This window comes from Lissotriton helveticus, chromosome 5_1 (genome assembly GCF_964261635.1).
Source record: "Lissotriton helveticus chromosome 5_1, aLisHel1.1, whole genome shotgun sequence".
NCBI lineage: Eukaryota > Metazoa > Chordata > Amphibia > Caudata > Salamandridae > Lissotriton > Lissotriton helveticus.
Genome location: NC_136065.1, coordinates 560,442,256 through 560,461,746, shown reverse-complemented (window position 1 = coordinate 560,461,746; position 19,491 = coordinate 560,442,256). Strand labels below are relative to the sequence as shown.

The 19,491-nt window shown below is 42.7% G+C and overlaps 1 protein-coding gene across 4 annotated transcripts in view; it reads left to right on the top strand.

The window, feature by feature from the left end:
* The window catches only part of PTEN (phosphatase and tensin homolog), a 265,772-nt gene that overhangs the window by 144,563 nt on the left and 101,718 nt on the right, over positions 1-19,491 (top strand). For all 4 annotated transcript variants that reach the window (XM_078642886.1, XM_078642887.1, XM_078642889.1 and 1 more), the window contains one exon: positions 8,284-8,522. In XM_078642886.1, coding sequence (XP_078499012.1) covers positions 8,284-8,522 — 239 coding nt within the window. The remainder of the gene's footprint in view (positions 1-8,283; positions 8,523-19,491) is intronic.

Sequence of the window (19,491 nt, the reverse complement as noted above, 5' to 3'; positions counted from 1 at the left end):
AGAGCATTTATTTATTTTATTTATTTATTTATTTAAGAGGTTTTATATAGCGCTGGCTGGACCCAGGAGTTTCAGAGCGCTTTACAAGGTGTTTCCATACAGGTACAGTGTGTATAAGCACAGACAATGGAATAATAAAAGAGCAAGTCCTCATAGGATACATGACATCTAGATAAGAGAGTAAAAACAAATTGCTAGACACTATGATTAATACAAAATAGCGGTCACAGTTTGACAGGAAGCCTCACTTAAGTACACAAAAAAAACAAAAAAACATGCAAGAGAACTGAGGGTCATGAGGAGGGGAGGTAAGGTGATCAGATAGAAGGAAAGGGAGTTGGCCAGGCGGGAGGTCACAAGTCATATGGGGAGCAGCTAGGCGGGGTGATGCAGAGGGGCGAGGCTACCAGGGAGCGATTAGAAACCCCAGTATTTATTAAGGAGAAGAAGTTTGAGTTCTTTTTTGAAGCTGGGGTAGGACTGGTTACAGCGGAGGTCTTTTGGGAGGGCATTCCAAATAAGTGGGGCATTGCCTGAAAAGGAGCGTGACTGAGTGGAATTCTTTTTCTGAAGGGGGGGATAAGTAGGAGGGTGTTGGAGCTTCTCAGTGATCGCGTGCAGCCTGCTTTGGTCAGTTTGTTGGAGAGGTATGTCGGTGTGTTTTGGTGGAGGATTTTGTGTGTAATGCAGGCTGTTTTATATGTGGATCTACCTTCAATGGGGAGCCATTTAAGGGATTTAAGGGCGGGAGAGATGTGGTCAAATCGTTAGCAGTCCGTGATAAGCCTAGCCGCGAGGTTGAGCACAGATTTAAGAGGTGCCAGGTGGGTTTTGGGAATTCCGGTGAGGATGGCATTGCCGTAATAAATGCGCGATAGAGCAAGCGATTGGACTGCCAGTTTAAAGTCATCAATTGGGATGAAGGGCTTAATTTTCTTAAGTTTACGGAGGGTAAAGAGGGCTCTTTTGGCAGAGTTGTTGATGTGTACGTTGAGAGTTAGGTGGTTGTCAAGGGAGATGCCCAAGGATTTGACTGAGGTGGCTAGGGACAAGGAGCAGTTGAGGGCGTTAAGGTCTGTGATCCACTTTTGGATGGGGAGCTGGTTGTTTTTTCGGGAGAAAAGAATAATTTCAGGTTTTTTTGGGTTAAGTTTGAGATGGTTCGAGTGGAACCAGGCTTGAATTTTGATGAGGGTGTTGTTGAGGTGGAGGATGTCAGCATGGGTTGTTATCTTATGGTAGAGTTGTGTATCGTCAGCGTAGAGGTGATAGTTAATCCCTGCTTGTTTGAGAATGAGGGTGAGAGGTTCCATGAAGAGGTTAAAGAGAGAGGGAGATAGTATGGATCCTTGTGGAACTCCTAGAGAGATGGGGGAGGGGTTAGAAAGGCAATTGTGGATTTTAATTTGCTGAGCGCGGTGTTGCAGGTATGAGACAAACCAATTATGAGTCATGCCATTAAGGCCGAATCGTTCTTTAAGGACTTTGAGAAGAATAGAGTGGTTAACGGTATCAAACGCTGCGGAGAGATCGAGGAGGATCAATAGGCTAGATTCTCCATTGTCGAGGGAGAGGTGGATGTCATCTATAATGTTAAGCATGGCGGTTTCGGTGCTGCAGCCTTTCCTGAAGCCTGATTCGAGGGGGTCAAGTAAGTAAATGTGTCTGTCAAGCTGAAGGACACATTTTTCAAGGGCTTTCGAGAGGAGGGGCAAGTTGGAGATAGGGCGGAGGTTGTTGAGGTCATTAGGGTAGCAGGGCCTGAGCAGACTCTGCAGCCCCGCCCAGTTAACAGCATTTTTATGAGGCCATGCACCTCATATTTGGATGGCTTGTTTCCTCTGCCAGGCTTTCGGGCCCTGCGAGTTTGGGAAGGGCCTCCACTGGATCCACATCTGTGGCTCCAGTGCCTTTGGGGCCCCAGGGATCCATAGACCGGGCCGGACTGGCCATAGCGGGCACCGGGCAATCCCCCGGTGCGACGCACGGGTGGGGGCCAGTTTTGGCCCCTGGGGGCCGTTTTTTGTTACAGGGCCGTTTTTGCAGCATAGCTGCAAAATCGGCCCTGTACCAAAATCGTCTGAAAACCGGCCCCGGGAAAGACCTCGTCGGCACCTCAAAGCCCCCTGAGTGGGGTGGGGGGGGGCCTGGCCGAGCACTTTGCCAGGGCCGGTTGTGGTTCCCAGTTCGGCCCTGTCCATAGATGGATACAGATGTGTTCGGTCATGCCACCTCACCCTTCCCCGACGCTGATCCAGAGGCACACACTCCCAGCAGCGCAATCCCTATCCTCCACTCACTCCGACACAGAGCTGGAGGCATGTCATACGACGCAGTGTATGACATGACACAAGAAATGTCAAACAATCCAATCCAACATTAGTGTATAATACCGAATAAAGTTCAAAGTACTAGCGTTCTTCAAATTGAAAACAATAGCAAGACAAGGTAGAAGAGGAATGTTTTATATATGGAAAAGGAGGTGAAAAAGAAAAGAGGGAGAAGAGAAAAAGGAGATGGTAGTTCAGATAGAGGCGAGTAAGAAGAGAGGTGCATAGTAAAAAGTAACCAGAGTATATTACATTTGATATTCTGAGATAACGAGAGAGTAGAAACATACCAGACACTACCGTTCCTTGTTTTGGCGCTACTACTCCGATATCCGTGAAGACGGTTGTATCTGCCCATCCTCACCTGATTATCAGTAAGATTTCCTCGAGATACCTGTCATTTTTACCCTTTCATGCCAGGTCGGAATTAACACCGGCTACGCGAACCCTATAACTTTGGAAGTTGATAGCTCTGAAGAGTCACGGGTCCAGTGCTCGCTTGACGAAACATGTCGGCTGTTTGTTTTCTTTGATGTCACCCTTCCTGAAAGGAAGGCTCAATATATTTCATTTGAAAAAAAACATTCAAATGTGTCTACCTTGTTTCATTCAAAACAATTTTTTTGATTTAATATCAATGACATGCTCATATACTCACAATTAATGTGTGCACAGTACTTTTGTTGGGTTATTCTATGTTCATCGCAAATAAAGTTCCACCAAGTCAATATAGACAGCTTGGAATTGTCTTTCCAACAAGAAAGAATCACCTTAAACATAATAGCAATTAAGAGATCAAACAACAGAGGTGTAGGCGAGAGAGAATCAAAATCTGGTGAAACGGTTCCTTGGAAAACATTTTGAATTGATGAGTGAATATTGCAGTGAAAAATGTTTAGACATTTTGACCAAATTGCTTCCCAAAATTTAAAGACTCTGGAAAAGTAGTAAAGCAAATGAAGTAAAGCCCCTGTAGCAGAAGAACAGGACCAACATAGGACGAGGAGGTGGGAGAGACTATAGAGATACATTCAGGAGTAATGAGGGCTCTGTTATAAATAATACATTATTATTGTCTAATGCGCGCAGCTTTAGATGTTTTGAATATTTTAAGCCATAATTTATCCCAAATAGGAGGAGGGAGAGATATATGTCAGCTTCCCACAATAATTCAATAGGAGATTTGAGTCTAATAGGAATGGGCGAAAATAACAGATTATATAAATAAGCCGCCTTGGGTAATCAATCAGAAGAAATGGTATACATTGGAGTGTAAGTAGTGAAAGGTACAGCATCTGGCGGGAAATTAATGTTTGTTAAATAGGATTGAAGGGATGAAGAAATTAAATTGTATTCCTGCAAAAGCAAACTCTGTAAAGGATATCTTGCTTGCAATTTGGAAAAGGCTATGACCGAGTTGTGGTGTACAATCTTGTGAATAAACATAATACCCTTATCTTTCCAGTGTTTTTATAAGAATGACTTGCACCAAAATTTGATGAATTTGTTATAGCAAATCGAGAAAGCAAGGAAACATTGACATCAATCAAAACCTGAAGAAAATATTGTTTATCAACTGTTGAGTATTTTAGTATAGAATTAGTCGATATATAAAAGTACAATTAGACATATAAATTACATAATCAAATGAAAAATCCTTCCGTTCAAAACGTTCAAATATAATCCATCAAAATATGGGAGTATCAGAAATATCATGGATTAAAGCAATAAATTGTCTAATTACAAAGTGAGTTTTAAAACAGTAAAAGTATAACTGGTTGAGTGAGATATAGTAGAGGAAAACCAAATACCCAGAAACTTTATTTTGATAAGGCACCAAGGAAAGTCAGTATTAGCAAATATTTATTGATAACATGAATATTTTAATGGTGATGTTTCAGTATTTGAAGAATTCAGTTTATAACTAGAAACACTAGAGTACAATTTATTTTTGCTTAAAAAAAGTGGAAGAGAGGAAAGAGGGTTAAACATATACACTAAAATATCATCCACATAAGCCGATAGTTTGATTTCAGTGGAATTAATTTTGAAACCTGATGTAAGTGTATTACAGAGAGTACGATCAAAGAAGGGTTCTAAACGGAGAATAAATAAAGGTGCTGGAGGACAACTTATACATACCTTTATGTAACTGAAAATAAGGGGAGAAACAACCATTAACCGAAACACAGGCACTAGGGGCACAATGTAGCAATTTTATAAAGGAAATAAAATTAGGGCCAAAACCGAACCGACGTAGAGTAGTGATTTTACCATAAGTGATAATGTTTGAAAACATTCTAGCATAATCTGCAGCCAGTCTGCTTTTTACAAAACCAGACTGATCAGCTTTCACCAGTAAGGGAGCAAAAGTCTCATGGCGGGAAGCTAGAATTTGAGCAAATATTTTACAATCATAATTAATTAAATCGGATAATAATTTTCGCAGAGAGTATGGTTCTTTATCAGGTTTTGGGATTAGGATAATCAAAGCTTCTAGAAAGGAACCAGTGGCCTTGGAGACTAATGAAAAATAATTAAGAAGCTCAAGTAGTTTAGGAGCAAAAATAGTATAAGATAAAAAATCAATAGATAAGCCATCGGGTACAGGAGCCTTGGCTTTTTTTAAGGATTGGATGGCTCCTTGAGATTTATTTCAGCTTCTAATATGTTGAAGCTATCAGGCACATGAGGAGGACTAGGGAGTGCTTAAAAAAAGTATACATATTATGTTCCAAGGGTTTTGTGTCATCGGAGTAGAGATTTGATAATATTCTTGGAAAGTGATAGAGACATCAGTATTGAGGATGTAAGTTTGTTGTTATATTCATTCCAAATTGGGCCAATGTTTTTACATTCTGATTTGATTTTCCAAATATTTGCTGCCTGCTTACCCGCTTTGTTTTTGCTGCTGTGATATTTAGAATTAAGTTTTAGGAAGATGTTACAAGCTTCAACAGTAGCAAATTTATTAAGAGCAGACTTGACTCTGATCAACTCATGTAGAGCATAGGATGATTTAGAGGAAAAGCAAGTATGCTCTAGTGTTTTGACTTGTAATAATGCAATACATTTCGCATGAGCTACCCAGGTAATGGGAATAGAAGTATTGAGAGGATGTTTAAACTTAAAAGACTCATTAATCTAAGTAGTAGCCTCTAAAAGTAACTGGTCATCATATAAAAGAATATTTTTACATTTCCAACGACGAGTCTTTGGGTTATGTAGAGATGAATCAAAAAAAGAGAAAACAGAGGCTTGAACATGGAACCAATCTCCGAGGACTGAATGGAGGGGAGAAGCGGGTTTAGTAATCAAAATATAAAACCAATTCAAGCAGGTGAGATGCACATTGGAAAAAAAAATTACATTCAGAGGTATCAGGGTTACAAGTTCTCCAAATGTCTAATTATGACAAACTTTTTCTTTTTCTAAACTTTTTCTCAAAAAGATGAAATAAATCAATTCCTTTCTAATCACATTGAGTGTCACGTGTGGTTAAAGTGAGTAATTTGCAGAATTTACATCCAGTATTGGCAATCTTGTAGTTGATAGTTTATACTTTTGCCCAGCCTTACTGATTATTGACCAGAACCCTCCATGGTTGATCATTATGGGATTTATCAGCATTAAATTTACACTTAGATTTCCTGTCAGTAGAGGGATCTACTCATTGATTCAAATCACCTGCAGCAGTGAAGTTGGGATTATCAATACCTGCTAAAGTTATCTTAATATTGTTCCAGGAATCTGGATTTGGCTTGACACAACCGTGAATATTAAAGAAATGTATTTATTATGAATTACAACCATAACCAATACCCATTATCCATCATTATTACATTGAGATGATATAATTTGTGCATGCAGAGATTTATGAATCTTTACAATTAATAGCAGGAGAATATACAACTTGGCCTACCCATTGTCATTTTAATGTACATGATTCAACACCAATACAGTGAGTTTGCTGCAAAATAAATAACTTGTGAAGTAAATTTAGACAAATGAGAAAGTACCTTCTGTCTTTTGACTAGATGTCTCAGACCAAGAACATTCCAACATAGAAAAAGTTATTGGGATGAGGAGATGGATCTAAAATGAAGATCAGAGGGAATGAGCTTGAGACGTGACCGCACCAAGAGCAATATAATCAGCAGAGAGAAAAACAAGAATATAGAAAAGATAACAGCCATATATAAGACTTAGAGAGTGACCTCAGTTATTTACTAGCAGAGGTAGCCATAGTATGAGGAGAAATGCTTCGGAGAAAATATTTCAATTTAACAGGGTCATCAAATTAGCAAGTAAAACCATCATCACCAAAGCATGGATGCAAAATGCCATAATGAATGTGTAGCTGTCTCATTTGTGGACGAGGAGCAAGAAATTCCCTCCTTGTGGCTTTAGTACCATTAGAGAGATCTTGAAATATATAAATATTATGACCCGACCACACAAGACAACATTTTCCTTTTGCTGCCTGCAACACACGGAGCAAATCCATAAATTCCACGAACATAATTCCTCTAGGTCTGGTAGAGTGAGGGTGGAGGTGACAAAGCGGGCGTTGAATGTTCATTGATGGTTCTTTTGGAAGATCCAAAACGTCAGGAAGGAACTTTTTCAAGAAAGTAAGGAGGTCTGGACCCTCCAAGGTTTCTTAAAGGCCTTCTAAACAGAGGTTATTACGCCTATTTCTATTTTTAGTGTCTTCTGTATGTAGCTTGAGTTTTTTTATTCTGTTCGAGAAGAGGAATCTCAGCAGTAGCTAACCAGTTACCTGATCACTTGCGGCACCACAAGTTTCCTGTCTCTGTGCTTGTGTTAGGTGGACTTTACCCAACCTTCCTCCAGCACTCTTTCCCCCTACCCCCCCCCCCCCTTTCCATTCTTAAGTATTTTAGGAGTTAGTTGCATACTAAAAACACATCATGGGAAACAGTCATTACTGTGGTAAAAAATATCAAAGTTAACAAAAATGGGGTCAGTTCTCCTTTGCATTACATTGGTACGATCATTGCAAGATGCCTACACAAACGTACCGTTAAGGTGAACAGTTATCAACCACTACAGCTATTTCAGCTGCGGCAAATGTATGCATCCTAAGTTGGTAAATGAACTTGATGCAGCATGACAGACCTCTTGGCTGTAAGCTGAAAGTGCATCTAGGTGCAGACAAGGCATGAGAGGAATGTTCTGAGCCTACTTTTTCGGTATAAAATAAGTTGTGACTTAGTTAAGTGCCTCACCGAGAGTGCACTTTTGAGAGATTTTCCCTCTCGGCTATTGATTCCCTGGAATGGAGAGATAAAAGCTGTCCTGTCCAGGACGAAATTCGAACACCCCAGGCAGTGGAGTGAAGTCTTCGTCCCATGGCCCACTGAGAACCTTTGAGCTTTTAGTTAGTCCGTGGACTAATAGTGAAGTCTTTTGTAACTGAATCATGGAGGCTGTGTCTCTCTTTTTTCAGTCTGCTGTACTGAGGGTAGCTTGCTGTTGCTTGTGCTGATCTGTGTGATCTGAAGCTTGTAGTGCTCCTGTCAGTGCAGTACGTGTTCTGTGTGTTGAAGCGTGCGCAAACTTTTGTATTTTAGGAGAGTCCAAACGAATTGCTTTTTTTACTATAATATTCCCGGGGTTGGAAAACGCAGCCAGGATCTAATATTCGATTAGGAACAAAATTAATCCATGCCAGTGTGCTCGCAACATTCTTTGGTGTATGATAAAACAAGGATGTTTGATTTTTTAAGTATTTTCAGTTTCTTATCTTTTGTGCAAAGTACCTTGTTCATAAATTAGCATGCCCAGTCACTTTCTTTTTTATTGCTGCCAAAAATGTGACAAACGCTTTGTGTTTTCACTGTAAAGTAACCATTTCACTTAAAAAAAAAAATACGTTGAAATTGTGAATTGTTTTGTACTAAACCTTTATCACCTATTTATCATTTAGTTGCACAGTATCCTTTTGAAGACCACAACCCACCACAGCTAGAGCTTATCAAACCTTTTTGCGAAGACCTTGATCAGTGGTTAAGTGAAAATGACAATCATGTTGCGGCAATTCACTGTAAAGCTGGAAAGGGAAGAACAGGTGTTATGATATGTGCATATTTGCTACATCGAAAGAAATTTTTACAACCACAGGATGCACTAGATTTCTATGGAGAAGTACGGACCAGAGATAAAAAGGTTTGTTATGGTTATTTCTGTATTAAAGATGTTTGCCATGGAGATGGTAATGTTATTTATTGAATGGCTTTAGCCAAAAATCTGAGTACTACTATAGCTAATGCTGAGATGACTGCTCCGTGTGTTGAAAATGTTTTTAATGTCCCTTGAGACCCCTGTTCTAGCAAGAAGCTGGCAAACCTTGACAAGGAGTTGGAGTCTTGTCTTGAGCATTAAAGTATTGCACTATACTATGTTGCAGCATGTGCCTTAACTTGTCTTTCCCTTGAGTTGTTATTGTTCTTGCTTTGTTGCCAAACATAAGTCCTTAATATCTCATACTTGGCAATCTCACTTGTTAGGTTGTAGTCTGAAATATCGAGTAGGCAATATTGTGATACTATATTAACGTAGCTAAAATATTGAGGTTCAAAATATCCAAAGGAGAGGGCATATATGGAACTATAGTTCTTAAGTTCAAATCTACTTATCTTAAGTTTCCATATAGCGTCAGAATATATATATTTGGAGTTGGATGTGCAAATTCCATACAGACCTGCATGTATTTTTATCTTATATGTTTGCTATGATATTCAGGTATAAACAATATGTTCATAGCATGTGTAGGCGGAGATGCACCTTCTCTGCATACTCCTGGCATCGAGTGTTGGGCTTGGACATGTGCAACTTGTTTTTCTTCAAAGAAGTCTTTAGAATCACGAGATGTTGACACTCCTCCTAGGACTAGTATTGTGCCTGATCATCAGTTTCATTGTTAGAAGAAGATCCTTGGATACCGATGCAGCCAAATGCTTGCTCAGAGCAAGATAGCGCAGTGGTAAGATGACTTCACTCCTAATATCTTCAGTGCAGACGTCGACGAGGAAGCAGGTGTCTGTCTGCAGGGCAACCATCTTGATTCAGTCGTGACCCAAGCTCTCCTTCAGACTCCAAGGCTATGACCAGTCGCCTTCATGGGACTATGGCAGAAGACACCGACCGTGAGCACCGTCCCTTATCGTTCACACCAACCGGCCGACCACCGCCTTTCAGGTGGCTGGGCATCGAGTCCACCACCAGCTCCACAGCCTTCCGGGCCACCAGTACATCCCAGCCATTGCGGGCACCAACATAAGGCTTCAGAATCGGCTACGTCTCTGCTGCCGAGACTGTAGCACAAGACCCTGCCTTACTTTCCTGCGCCCTCTGCCGTCCAGTATCTCTGCGACGATGCAATCGAACCATTTGAAGCCAAAACACCTTTTGGCGACAAGACTGACTTCGGAGTCGAAACAGACATGGCGATCACCTTCGAAAACTACCCTGTGCTGACTCTCCTCTCCTAGACTCCATTTTCTACGGGCTTTGATGACCTCGAGCCTTCAATTTTACAGTACCTCCAGGTGAAGTTGGGCAGGAGACAAAGGAGACTTTTCATTCACTCTCAAAAAGGTGAGATCATTGCAAAACCACCACTGAAAGTGCAAAGCACTCTTCCTCACAAAAGGAAACTACCTTCAAGAAGCAGCTTGCATTGGAGCCTCCACCCCCTTCCAAGCACAAGAACCATTGAGTTGGGGTTACCAGCCCTCTGCCTTTCAACCACCTCTTCTTACTACTCCTCCTCTTCTTCCTAAAGCACCTATCCCTCCTTCACACAAGAGCCACCTCCACCAGCTTCGATGGGGGTCCTAGCATTCCTCATTTGGGTAGGGTAGCCCAATATGTCCTGCGGGACCCATATAATGCCCCATTCAACCCAGAGCCCCTGTATAATCGTTGGGATGATATTGGCGTCGTCCCTACAGACAACAACTATACTACAGCGTATTACAAGGCTATTTGCAGGAGAGCCACCTTCCACAAAGTGGACTTGGATACCATCACTGAAGAGGATTACTTCTTAGTGGAGACACTTTCACACATGCAGCGTTTAACCCAGTACCTTCCAATGCTCAAGGGCATGTTAAAACCCACCATGAGGTGTTTAAAGCCACCCAGAGGGTTGATGAAAAGGACAAGGCCTCCTCCTCAGATCTCACTTATATTTGGCAGCTCAAATGTGCCCACCGCCTGTAAATGAGTGAATCTACTAGCTACTGGGGATGCCCTACTCCCAGATAAGAAAAGCAAGAAAATGGATTCCGCGGGTAGAGGAATAGCCACACAGTCTGCCACCCATTGGCTAATCGCCAGCTTTGTCGACCTTCTCTCGAGTTACGACCAAGCTCAGTGGGATGAGATGAGAAAACGCATTCAATATCTCACACAAAAATATAGGCAGAGCGTTCAGGAACTTCTGGTTGAGGGTCAGAACATCTCTAACACCATCATCCCCCCCCCCTCCCCCCTGCAGATATTCCCGTCTGAGCGGCCACCAGCACCTCATCCAGGGGGAAGTAAATGTGATACTGCTCAAAGGGGCTATGGAGCCTGTTTTGCCACACCACCATGGCTAAGGGGTATAATTCTTGTACTTTTTCAGCCTTAAGAAAGATGGATCACTCAGACTCCTCCTCTGTCTCATGTCCCTAAGCAAGTACATCCTGTCGGAGAACTTCCAAATGGTCCAGCTTCAGGATGTAATCCCACTGCTGCAGCAAGACAACTTCATGCCTGCCCTTGACCTGAAGGATGCCTATTTCCACTTCCCAATCATTCCTGCCATCGCTGCTACCTTAGGTTTTTGGTAAGTGGACAGCACTTTCAATTCAAACTTCTGCACTTCAGGATAGCTATAAGCTCCCAGGGTCTTTACCAAATGCCTTGCAGTGGTAGCTGTTCATCTCAGGTGGATGTCGTCCACGTATTTCCATGTATCAACGACTTGCTGATAGAGTGTGAGCATGGAACAAAATCTTGCCCACATTCAGATCACTTTAGATCTCTTCCAAGATCTTGACTTCACTATCAATGTGGTGTTCTTTCCGCACCCAGATTCTGTAGCGGAGAGAACTCTTCACTAGCTAAATGTTAGGAGGGCCCTCATGTACTACATCAATATGATTTTTCATATTGATGTAGTAAATGAGGGCCTTTTCGCACCATGCAGCAGCTGTTTGTCACCTATACTTTGCCGCATCAAAGTTCTGGCTGTTTCAGAAAGAAGGCCTCTTCTGTGGATTTCTGGGAAACTTCCAACAAGCTGATAAATGTAAGGCAGCTACCTGGTCCACACCACACAAACTCATTAAACACAACTTTGTGGATGTCCTAGCTTGTCAGCAGGCACAAGTGGGTCCGGCTGTACTGTGTACACTTTTTCAATCTTCTGCAACATTCTATGACAATGCATCATTTTAGGGGACAACTACTTTATGGTATGTCCAGAGCATGTATATCTACAGCTACACATTCCATGAATGGAAAATGCTACTCACCCTGTAAGCATCTGTTTGTGGCATGTAGTGGTGTAGATTCACATGCACCCACCCTCTTCCCCAGATGTGTGCATATATGCCATATATTTTAGATGTTTATACATGTCTTCTACTTTCCTTACCTCTCATGAACACTTTTGCATGTTCATATTTTATCCATCCCATCTCTATCCTCAACTGCGGTGCTGAAAAACAATCTAACCATGGAGCTGATGATCATCCACAATACCAGTAATGGAAGTCCCAACACCGTGTGACTCAAGACGACTGAAGAAAAAGAAGTTGTACATATCCAAGCCCAGCTCTAAATTACAGAAGTATGCAGAGCATGTAAATCTACAGCACTAAATGCTACTAACAGAGGATAACAGGTTAAGTAACCTTTTCCTTCCTACTCTATAATCCGGGCTCACACCACCGTTCAGAAATGGTTAAATGTTTTTTTTAGTTTTTTTTTTTTACTTTCAGTGCATTTTGAAGTCAATATTTCTTATATCACATTGATCACACAGAAATGTATTTTCTGGAAAGTGTGTATCTCTGCTACTTCTCAAGCCAGAAAGATGGATTTAAGCAATTACAAAGTTTGACTTTCCATGATCATATGGGCATTTTGCAGTGGGCTGGCCCAGCTGACCTTAAAATGGTATTAAGTAGGTATGAGTTTACAGGAACTGCACACAACTGCAGTGGTGGTTAACGGACCAGGATTGGGTCAGAGACCGATACCCCTCCCTTCCCCCAACCAGAACTCACGGTGGTGGCCGATGGCTATCTAGGAGAGGCGAAGGTGAGAGGAGGGTGGTCTCCGTCTGAAACCGGGCGCCATATAAACCTGTTGGAGCTCCGGGCGATCTGCTTGGCACTGAAAGCATTCCTTCCCTCCCTCACGCGTAAGGTAGTGCAAGTGTCCACCGACAACACCACCGTCATGTGGTACAGCAACAAACAGGGCGGGTGGGTTGTGGGCCCTATGTCAAGAGGCTCTTCGCCTTTGGACATGGCTGGAACATCAAGGCATATATCACAAATAAAGAGCACTTCTAGAAAGTAACCAAGTTTATGTGGATTGCCTAGCAGTACTAGGGGCATCTCACAAAAAGTGAGAAGTGTGATAATTTGTAGATAGACTGTCGGTTGTTGTGTTTTCCTTGATGTTTGCTCATATATATATGGATACATTTTATATGTAATTCTTTCATGTTTAAGTTCTGTTTCACAAGATAATTAATTGTTTCTTGTTTGAGAATTAAATTTGGATCAATCAAGTCTTGGAATATGGCATGTTTTTCTTCGATCTTGTGGGTAAATCTCAAGTGCCGGTCAATTCCATTCACCCAATCCACAAACAAGAGTGCTTCCTCTGTGGTGCCTTTCCAAACTATGAAGACATCATCTATGAATCTCTTCCATGTTTTCAGATTCATAGAAAAGGGATTGGGTGTCATTGAAGATGTTGTCCTCCTCAAATTGCCGGACATACAGGCACGCCAGACTGGGAGCAAAGGTGCTCCCCATCAACGTGCCTTGTATCTGATGGTATATGATGTTGTTGAATTCAAAGAAATTCTCCGTTAAGGCAATCTCTGCACAATGCATTACAAAATGTTGTGGTGTGATATAGTTCCATTCTTGGTCGAGAAGTATATGTTCAACCACTTCCAATGTTCGTCTCTGTGGGATGCTCGTATAGAGCGCCTCAATGTCCATAGTGATAAAGATGTCTTCCTCCTGGTTGACATCGATATCTCGAAGATGACAGAGGACATCTTTGGTGTCTCGTAGATATGACCTCGACGTTTGAACTATCGGTTTCAAAAACCAATCGCAGAACTGCGAGAGAGGTTCTAGTACCGAGTTTATGCCCGACCCTATAGGTCGGCCAGGAGGTGGAAATACATTTTTATGTATTTTCGGCAGGACATAGAACCTCGGCGTCCTGGGGTAGTCATTGATGAGGAAATCTGCCTCATTCCTTGTTATCCAGTCGTTTGCTAGAGCTTCATGTACAATGGTCTTGATCCTGTTTAGGAGGATATTGGTGGGGTCTCCCTGATGGATTTCACAACTATTGTTATCAGCGAGTAGCCTCAAACAGTCATCTTGATACATGATGACATCTAGTATGACCGTTGCTCCGCCTTTATCCGCGGGTTTTATTATGATCCCTTGGTTTCGTTTTAAGTCTTGTAAGGCCACTCTCTCTCCTCTGTTGATATTTTGGAACCCTTTCATGTCATAGAAGTTGATAGTTTCAATCTCAGTAAGAACTGCTTGTTCAAATGCTAAGACATTACATGGTATGCTCTGAGTTGGGGGTGAAAAAGAATATTTATTTCTAAGGCTGGTATGTCCATCTCCTTCAGATGTGTTGGTATCTGAGTCTCCAAAGAAGGCCCTAAGTTTGATTTTCCGGAAAAACTGGGCAAGCTCAGCATGAAGAATAAATGGGTCGTTCTGCGGGGTGGGAACAAACCCCAAACCTTTTTGTAGGATGGATTCTTCATTGTTAGAGAGTTGATGCTTGCTTAAGTTAACAATGTTTGTTATGTCCGGCTCGTCGATGGGACATTGCCCCTGCCTCTGCTCCTTGTCACAGCCCCTGTGGTTTCTTCCACGGGATCCTCCCAGTGTACCCTGGGGCCTCTTCGTGGTTTTTGTTTGCCTCGTCCCCTCCCCCTGCATTCAAAAGGCTGGGGTCCTGTTGGAAAGCCAAATCCCGGTGGGAAATATGGTTGCTTCGAGGTTCAACCCCTGGCAGGTTCTCTGAATGCCAGGGTGGACAAACTCAGCCATCGGTATCTGTAGCTCACTGATGGAGTCTAGACTCGGAGGTGGTGGAAGGTCTTTTTCAGCGGTGGGGAGAGCCTTGGCTAGATCGGTTTGCCACCAAAGAGTACACCCAATGTCAGCAGTTTTGCGCGTTGGAGTTTCCAAGGTGGCACTCACTCGGCAACGCTTTTCGTTGCGGCCTCCTGTGCGCCTTTCCGCTTATACCACTTCTGCCCTGATTGCTGAAGATCAGGCTCGACTGGGCCCAAGTCATTCTTGTGGCTCTGGTCTGGGTACAAAGAGTCTGGTACCCCGAGCTCCTGAGGATGGCCATTGATCTTCTGATCAGACCCCCCCACGCCCCACCTTCGTGAGGATGTTCTGTGGCAGCAACCGGGGACGGTCCTCCACCCAAACCTGTCCAGGCTCCAGCTCCTTTCGTGGAGATTGAACGGCGACTGTTGACTGCTTTTTGACCATCCACCCGAAGTCTGTAACGTCATCTTGGCTGCCAGGCGTCCCTCCACTTAAACGGTATACGCCTGTCGATGGAATAATTTTGTTGCATGGTGCACAGCAAAGGTTGTGGATCCCCTCTCTGACCCTGTTTCAGAGGTCCTTCTGTATATACTTTCTTTAGCCCAGTAGAGCTCTGCTCTGGGTACTCTTGCAGCTATTTCTGCTTTTTTTCGGCTACTAGAGGAGCCCTCTTTATTCAAATCCCCTATTGTAAACAGAATATTTAAGGGCATTATTAATCTTTTCCCCATCTGCTTTCATAATGCCTCAGTGGGACTTGAATCTCATTTTACCTTATCTTATTTTTGCTCCCTTCAAGCCTCTTCACAACTGTCCTCTTGGGTTCCTCACCCTGAAGACTGCTTTCCTTGTTGCCACCACCTCTGCTCGCAGGGTGAGTAAGCTTCAGGCTCTTTCTTCTAAGCCCCCGTTCATCTCTTTGCATCCGGCCAAAGTGGGGCTTAGGACGAGACCCTTTTTCCTTCCTAAAGTGGTTACACCTTTTCACATAGGACAAACTATCACTTTGCCCAATTTTTTCCTGCCTCCATACCCTTCCGAGGAGGAGGAGGAGGAGGAGACTCCACCGTCTGGATTCTAAACGTGCGCTGTCCTTTTACCTTGACCGCACAAAGGATTTCTGGGTGGATGATCAACTCTATGTTGGCTATGTGGGTGCCAAGAAAGGTCGGGCTGTCCAAAGCGTACCATCTCGCGATTTGGTTTTTGTTTGTATTAAAGTTATGCTTTAGCGAAAAAGGAACCTCCAGTGGGGCTGCATGCTCATTACACAAGCTCTGCTGTAGCAACTGCTGCATTGGTATGTGTAGTCCTGCTCCCTGACCTCCCTAAGGCAGCAAAATGGGCATCTATGCACATGTTTACCAGACATTACTGTCTAAACAACCTAGTCCGGTGGGACGGCTATTTTGCCCATTTCTGTCCTCCAGGACTTTCTGGTGTGAACTTGGTTTGCAGATCCTCTTCCGGGGTTGTTATTGCTGGGGTATCTATTCTAACGTAAGGAATATATAACCAACTGTCTTCGGTAACGATGTAACTGTAAGAGACATAGGTTAGTTATAGATTAATTACCGCCCCACCCATCATCCCCGCTCTGCAAACTGACTTCTAGGGATATGGACTCCCTTACAGCACACAATTGGTCAGTGTCTTTCATGGCTCTGCGATTCTTGTGCGGAAAATCATGTCAGAACTGACGTTGGCGCGCAGGTGTGCGACGTCTAAATAGGCACCACAACGTCATCCCAGCGATGCCGACGATGGACATGGAGCCGACCAACACCACCTACCGGCACGCAGGGGGTGTTGCTAAGAAAAAATTCTCTGGATCCAGTCGACGTCTGGGGGTAATTTCTAAGGTAAGGAATCTATTACTAACCTATGTCTCTTACAGATAAATCATTGCCGAAGGTTAATAACTTGTTCTTTAGGCGCACTTCTTCATTCAAATCTTTGGTTTTACTGACTGGATTTTATCATTATGCTCTTATTGTATTTATTGAAATTATCTTTTTTTCTTTTAAGGGTTTGGGATTTTTCTTGTATTGTGTTTTTGTTTTATTACTGTCTGTATGCTGCATAAATACTTCACAATTTGACTCTAAATAAGGCCTGTTTTGTGCCAAGCAGCCAGAGGGTGAATCCCGAGTTCATATAGCGTCTTTTGTGGTTCGCTCTGACTAGGATTGTGGTTTTTTGACTGAGGCTTCCTCACCTCAACCAATACCTTGATTTCTTTAACTGGTGAAGACGAAATCTGCTGAAGATATTGAGGCACATTTAGCTAGGGCCATAACAGTTCCCATATCTTTGTCCTGTGGTGTTTTGGTGGCGGACATTTTCAATACCCTGGGCTTCATTTACTCATTCTTCAAAAGCTATTGCTTGTCTGCTAATGCTTTGGCTATGCTACTGTACCTGGCTGGTTCTGTGAGATTTATTAGTTTGATTGGCATGGCCAATGGGTAATTCTCTGGGACTAGTTTATAAGGTGAGGAACCTGTAGGAAGAATTTTGCACCAGAAGAACAAGTTATGTTCTGCTGTGTGTATTTATATTGCACACAACTAATCCAGAAGAGTATCCTGGCTCTGACCTTTGGTTACACTGTTTCTGGTGGATACTACATCTTTCCTCTGTGTCGTCCCCTTCCCCTACTGAGACTGTGTTGATTTTATAAGGTTCCACTGTATTAAAATACTACATTTTTATTTTGTTCTTGTGCCTGCTGACTTTTATGCCTTAATCTAGTTCTTCTCTGTGGACCTCCATTTAGATGCAGAAAAAGTGAAGGAAAAAAGCACAAGCAAAGGTGACTTACTCACTGTCCAACCCCACTCCCAGTCATAAAAGCCCTTCCTCACTCCCTCTCCGCACCACTATAAATTCATAATATGAATAGCTGACTTTCTACCACCTATCTGTTGTATTTTATTAATCGCCTGCTATTTATTTATTCACTTATTATTTATTTATTTATTCACTTATTAAGCGCAACTGCCACCCCAAGGGTATCCTGGCGCTGAGACTGCAACTATCCTGCTGGCGAACTGTCACTACCTAAGTTTAGGGAACAGAAAAGTTTTGAGGTTCTTTTTAAAAGGGATAAAATCCTGTGTGCACCTCAGCGCCAGCGGAAGAGTGTTCCAGCGTGTGGCAGCCGCGAAACTAAACGCACGGCCGCCCATCCTCACTCTATTGACCCTAGGAACTGTGACTAGGAACGCAGAGGCAGATCTTAAAGGTCTGGCAGCGCAATACCAAGAGAAGAGGTTTTGAAGCGAGGTCGGTCCCTGTCCATGCAAAGCCTTGAAGACAAGGCAGAGAGCCTTGAAACAGATTCTCTCTTGAATGGGCAACCAGTGAAGGTCTGCTAAAGCACCCGAAGAAGAGGCAGAACGAGTGCGGGATAGGGCCAGTTTAGCTGCCATATTTTGAACCCTCTGCAGCTTTAGGATCAGTGTTTTTGGGGCTCCCAAAAGTAGTGCATTGCCGTAATCTAATCGACTAAGAATAGAACTGCGCACTACTTCTGCCCTTACCTCCTCAGGAAGGAGCGGTAAGGTCTTGCGTAAGGCACGAAGTAAGCCCATACAGCCCGCTATAGTTCTATTCACCGAGGCATCAAGCTGCAGAAACCCTTTCATAAGCTTATTTACTCACATGTCTTTCTGCAAGCAGGCATAGGGCTCTACAGGTGCTTTCCGGCTTTTTTTACTCTGAAGGTAAGTCATAGTCCCTACAGCTAACTTCGAGTCAGTGGAGAACCAATGAACATGTGGGAGTTGGTGGATCACCATCTGCCATTCCATCAATTCCGCTGTAGGTCTTGAAACTTGTGTAAGATGGTGTTCCCTCTCACTTTTCACTACATCCCTTGGCTCTGGGTAGACATGACAGAAGTAGGGTAAGGTGAAAACAGAGGAATGGCTGACATCCTGCAGTGTGATAACATGATGCATGTTCTGTTGCAGTATGCAATAAAATGCTTTAATATATTTGCTCCTGGTTATCTAGCTTTAACATAGTCTAGTTTTAACATTCTTAGAAATTCATTGCCTGATAACATCTTTACTTCTGTAGCAAGAGGGAAGGAAGCTGGAAGTCAGTTGAATAGATATTCATATTTTCTTCCTTCATACTAGTTCCTTAAATCGTTTACATAGGTTGTTTTAATTCTATAAATACCCTTTTTATTAGCCTATCCTAAAACTCCTTTGAGCCTCATTGGTACTTTTGGGGAAATTTGTAGTGAGTTGTTGGCAATGAGAACAAGATTCAGGAGTCTTTAGGTCATATCGTTTTCAGGAAATTGACCTTTATTACTTGATTGCTTCACTCCTGTTTACGAGCAGACTAGGCTTTCACCTTTGTCTTGAGAACTTTATAGGTGTCCTACAATGAACAGGTTCCATCTCAAAGAATTTAGGTAACGCAAGTGAAGTGTCCTAAATGTGCAATCTTTATTATCTAAAACATACAGAAGGTTGTGTCGTGATTGCATGAAATCGAAGTTTGTCATCTCCTCCAACATGCTTGTTTGGAAAGCGCAAATCAGCTGTAGTTGAAAGCAAGTCGTTGAGAAAGATATTGAACTCTGCCTCATGTTTGAGTGATCCTCCAGAAAAAGCAATCCTGGCAGTAACCTGTCTGCGCAACCCCATATTCCTCTGGATGAATTCCTTTTACAACACACCACCTAGAGAATTTAGACTACCGTTATTCAAAGCCAGCAATGCACATTCTGGGATATATGCAGTCCCTGCTCTTCAATCCATATTGAGCAGCACAATGTG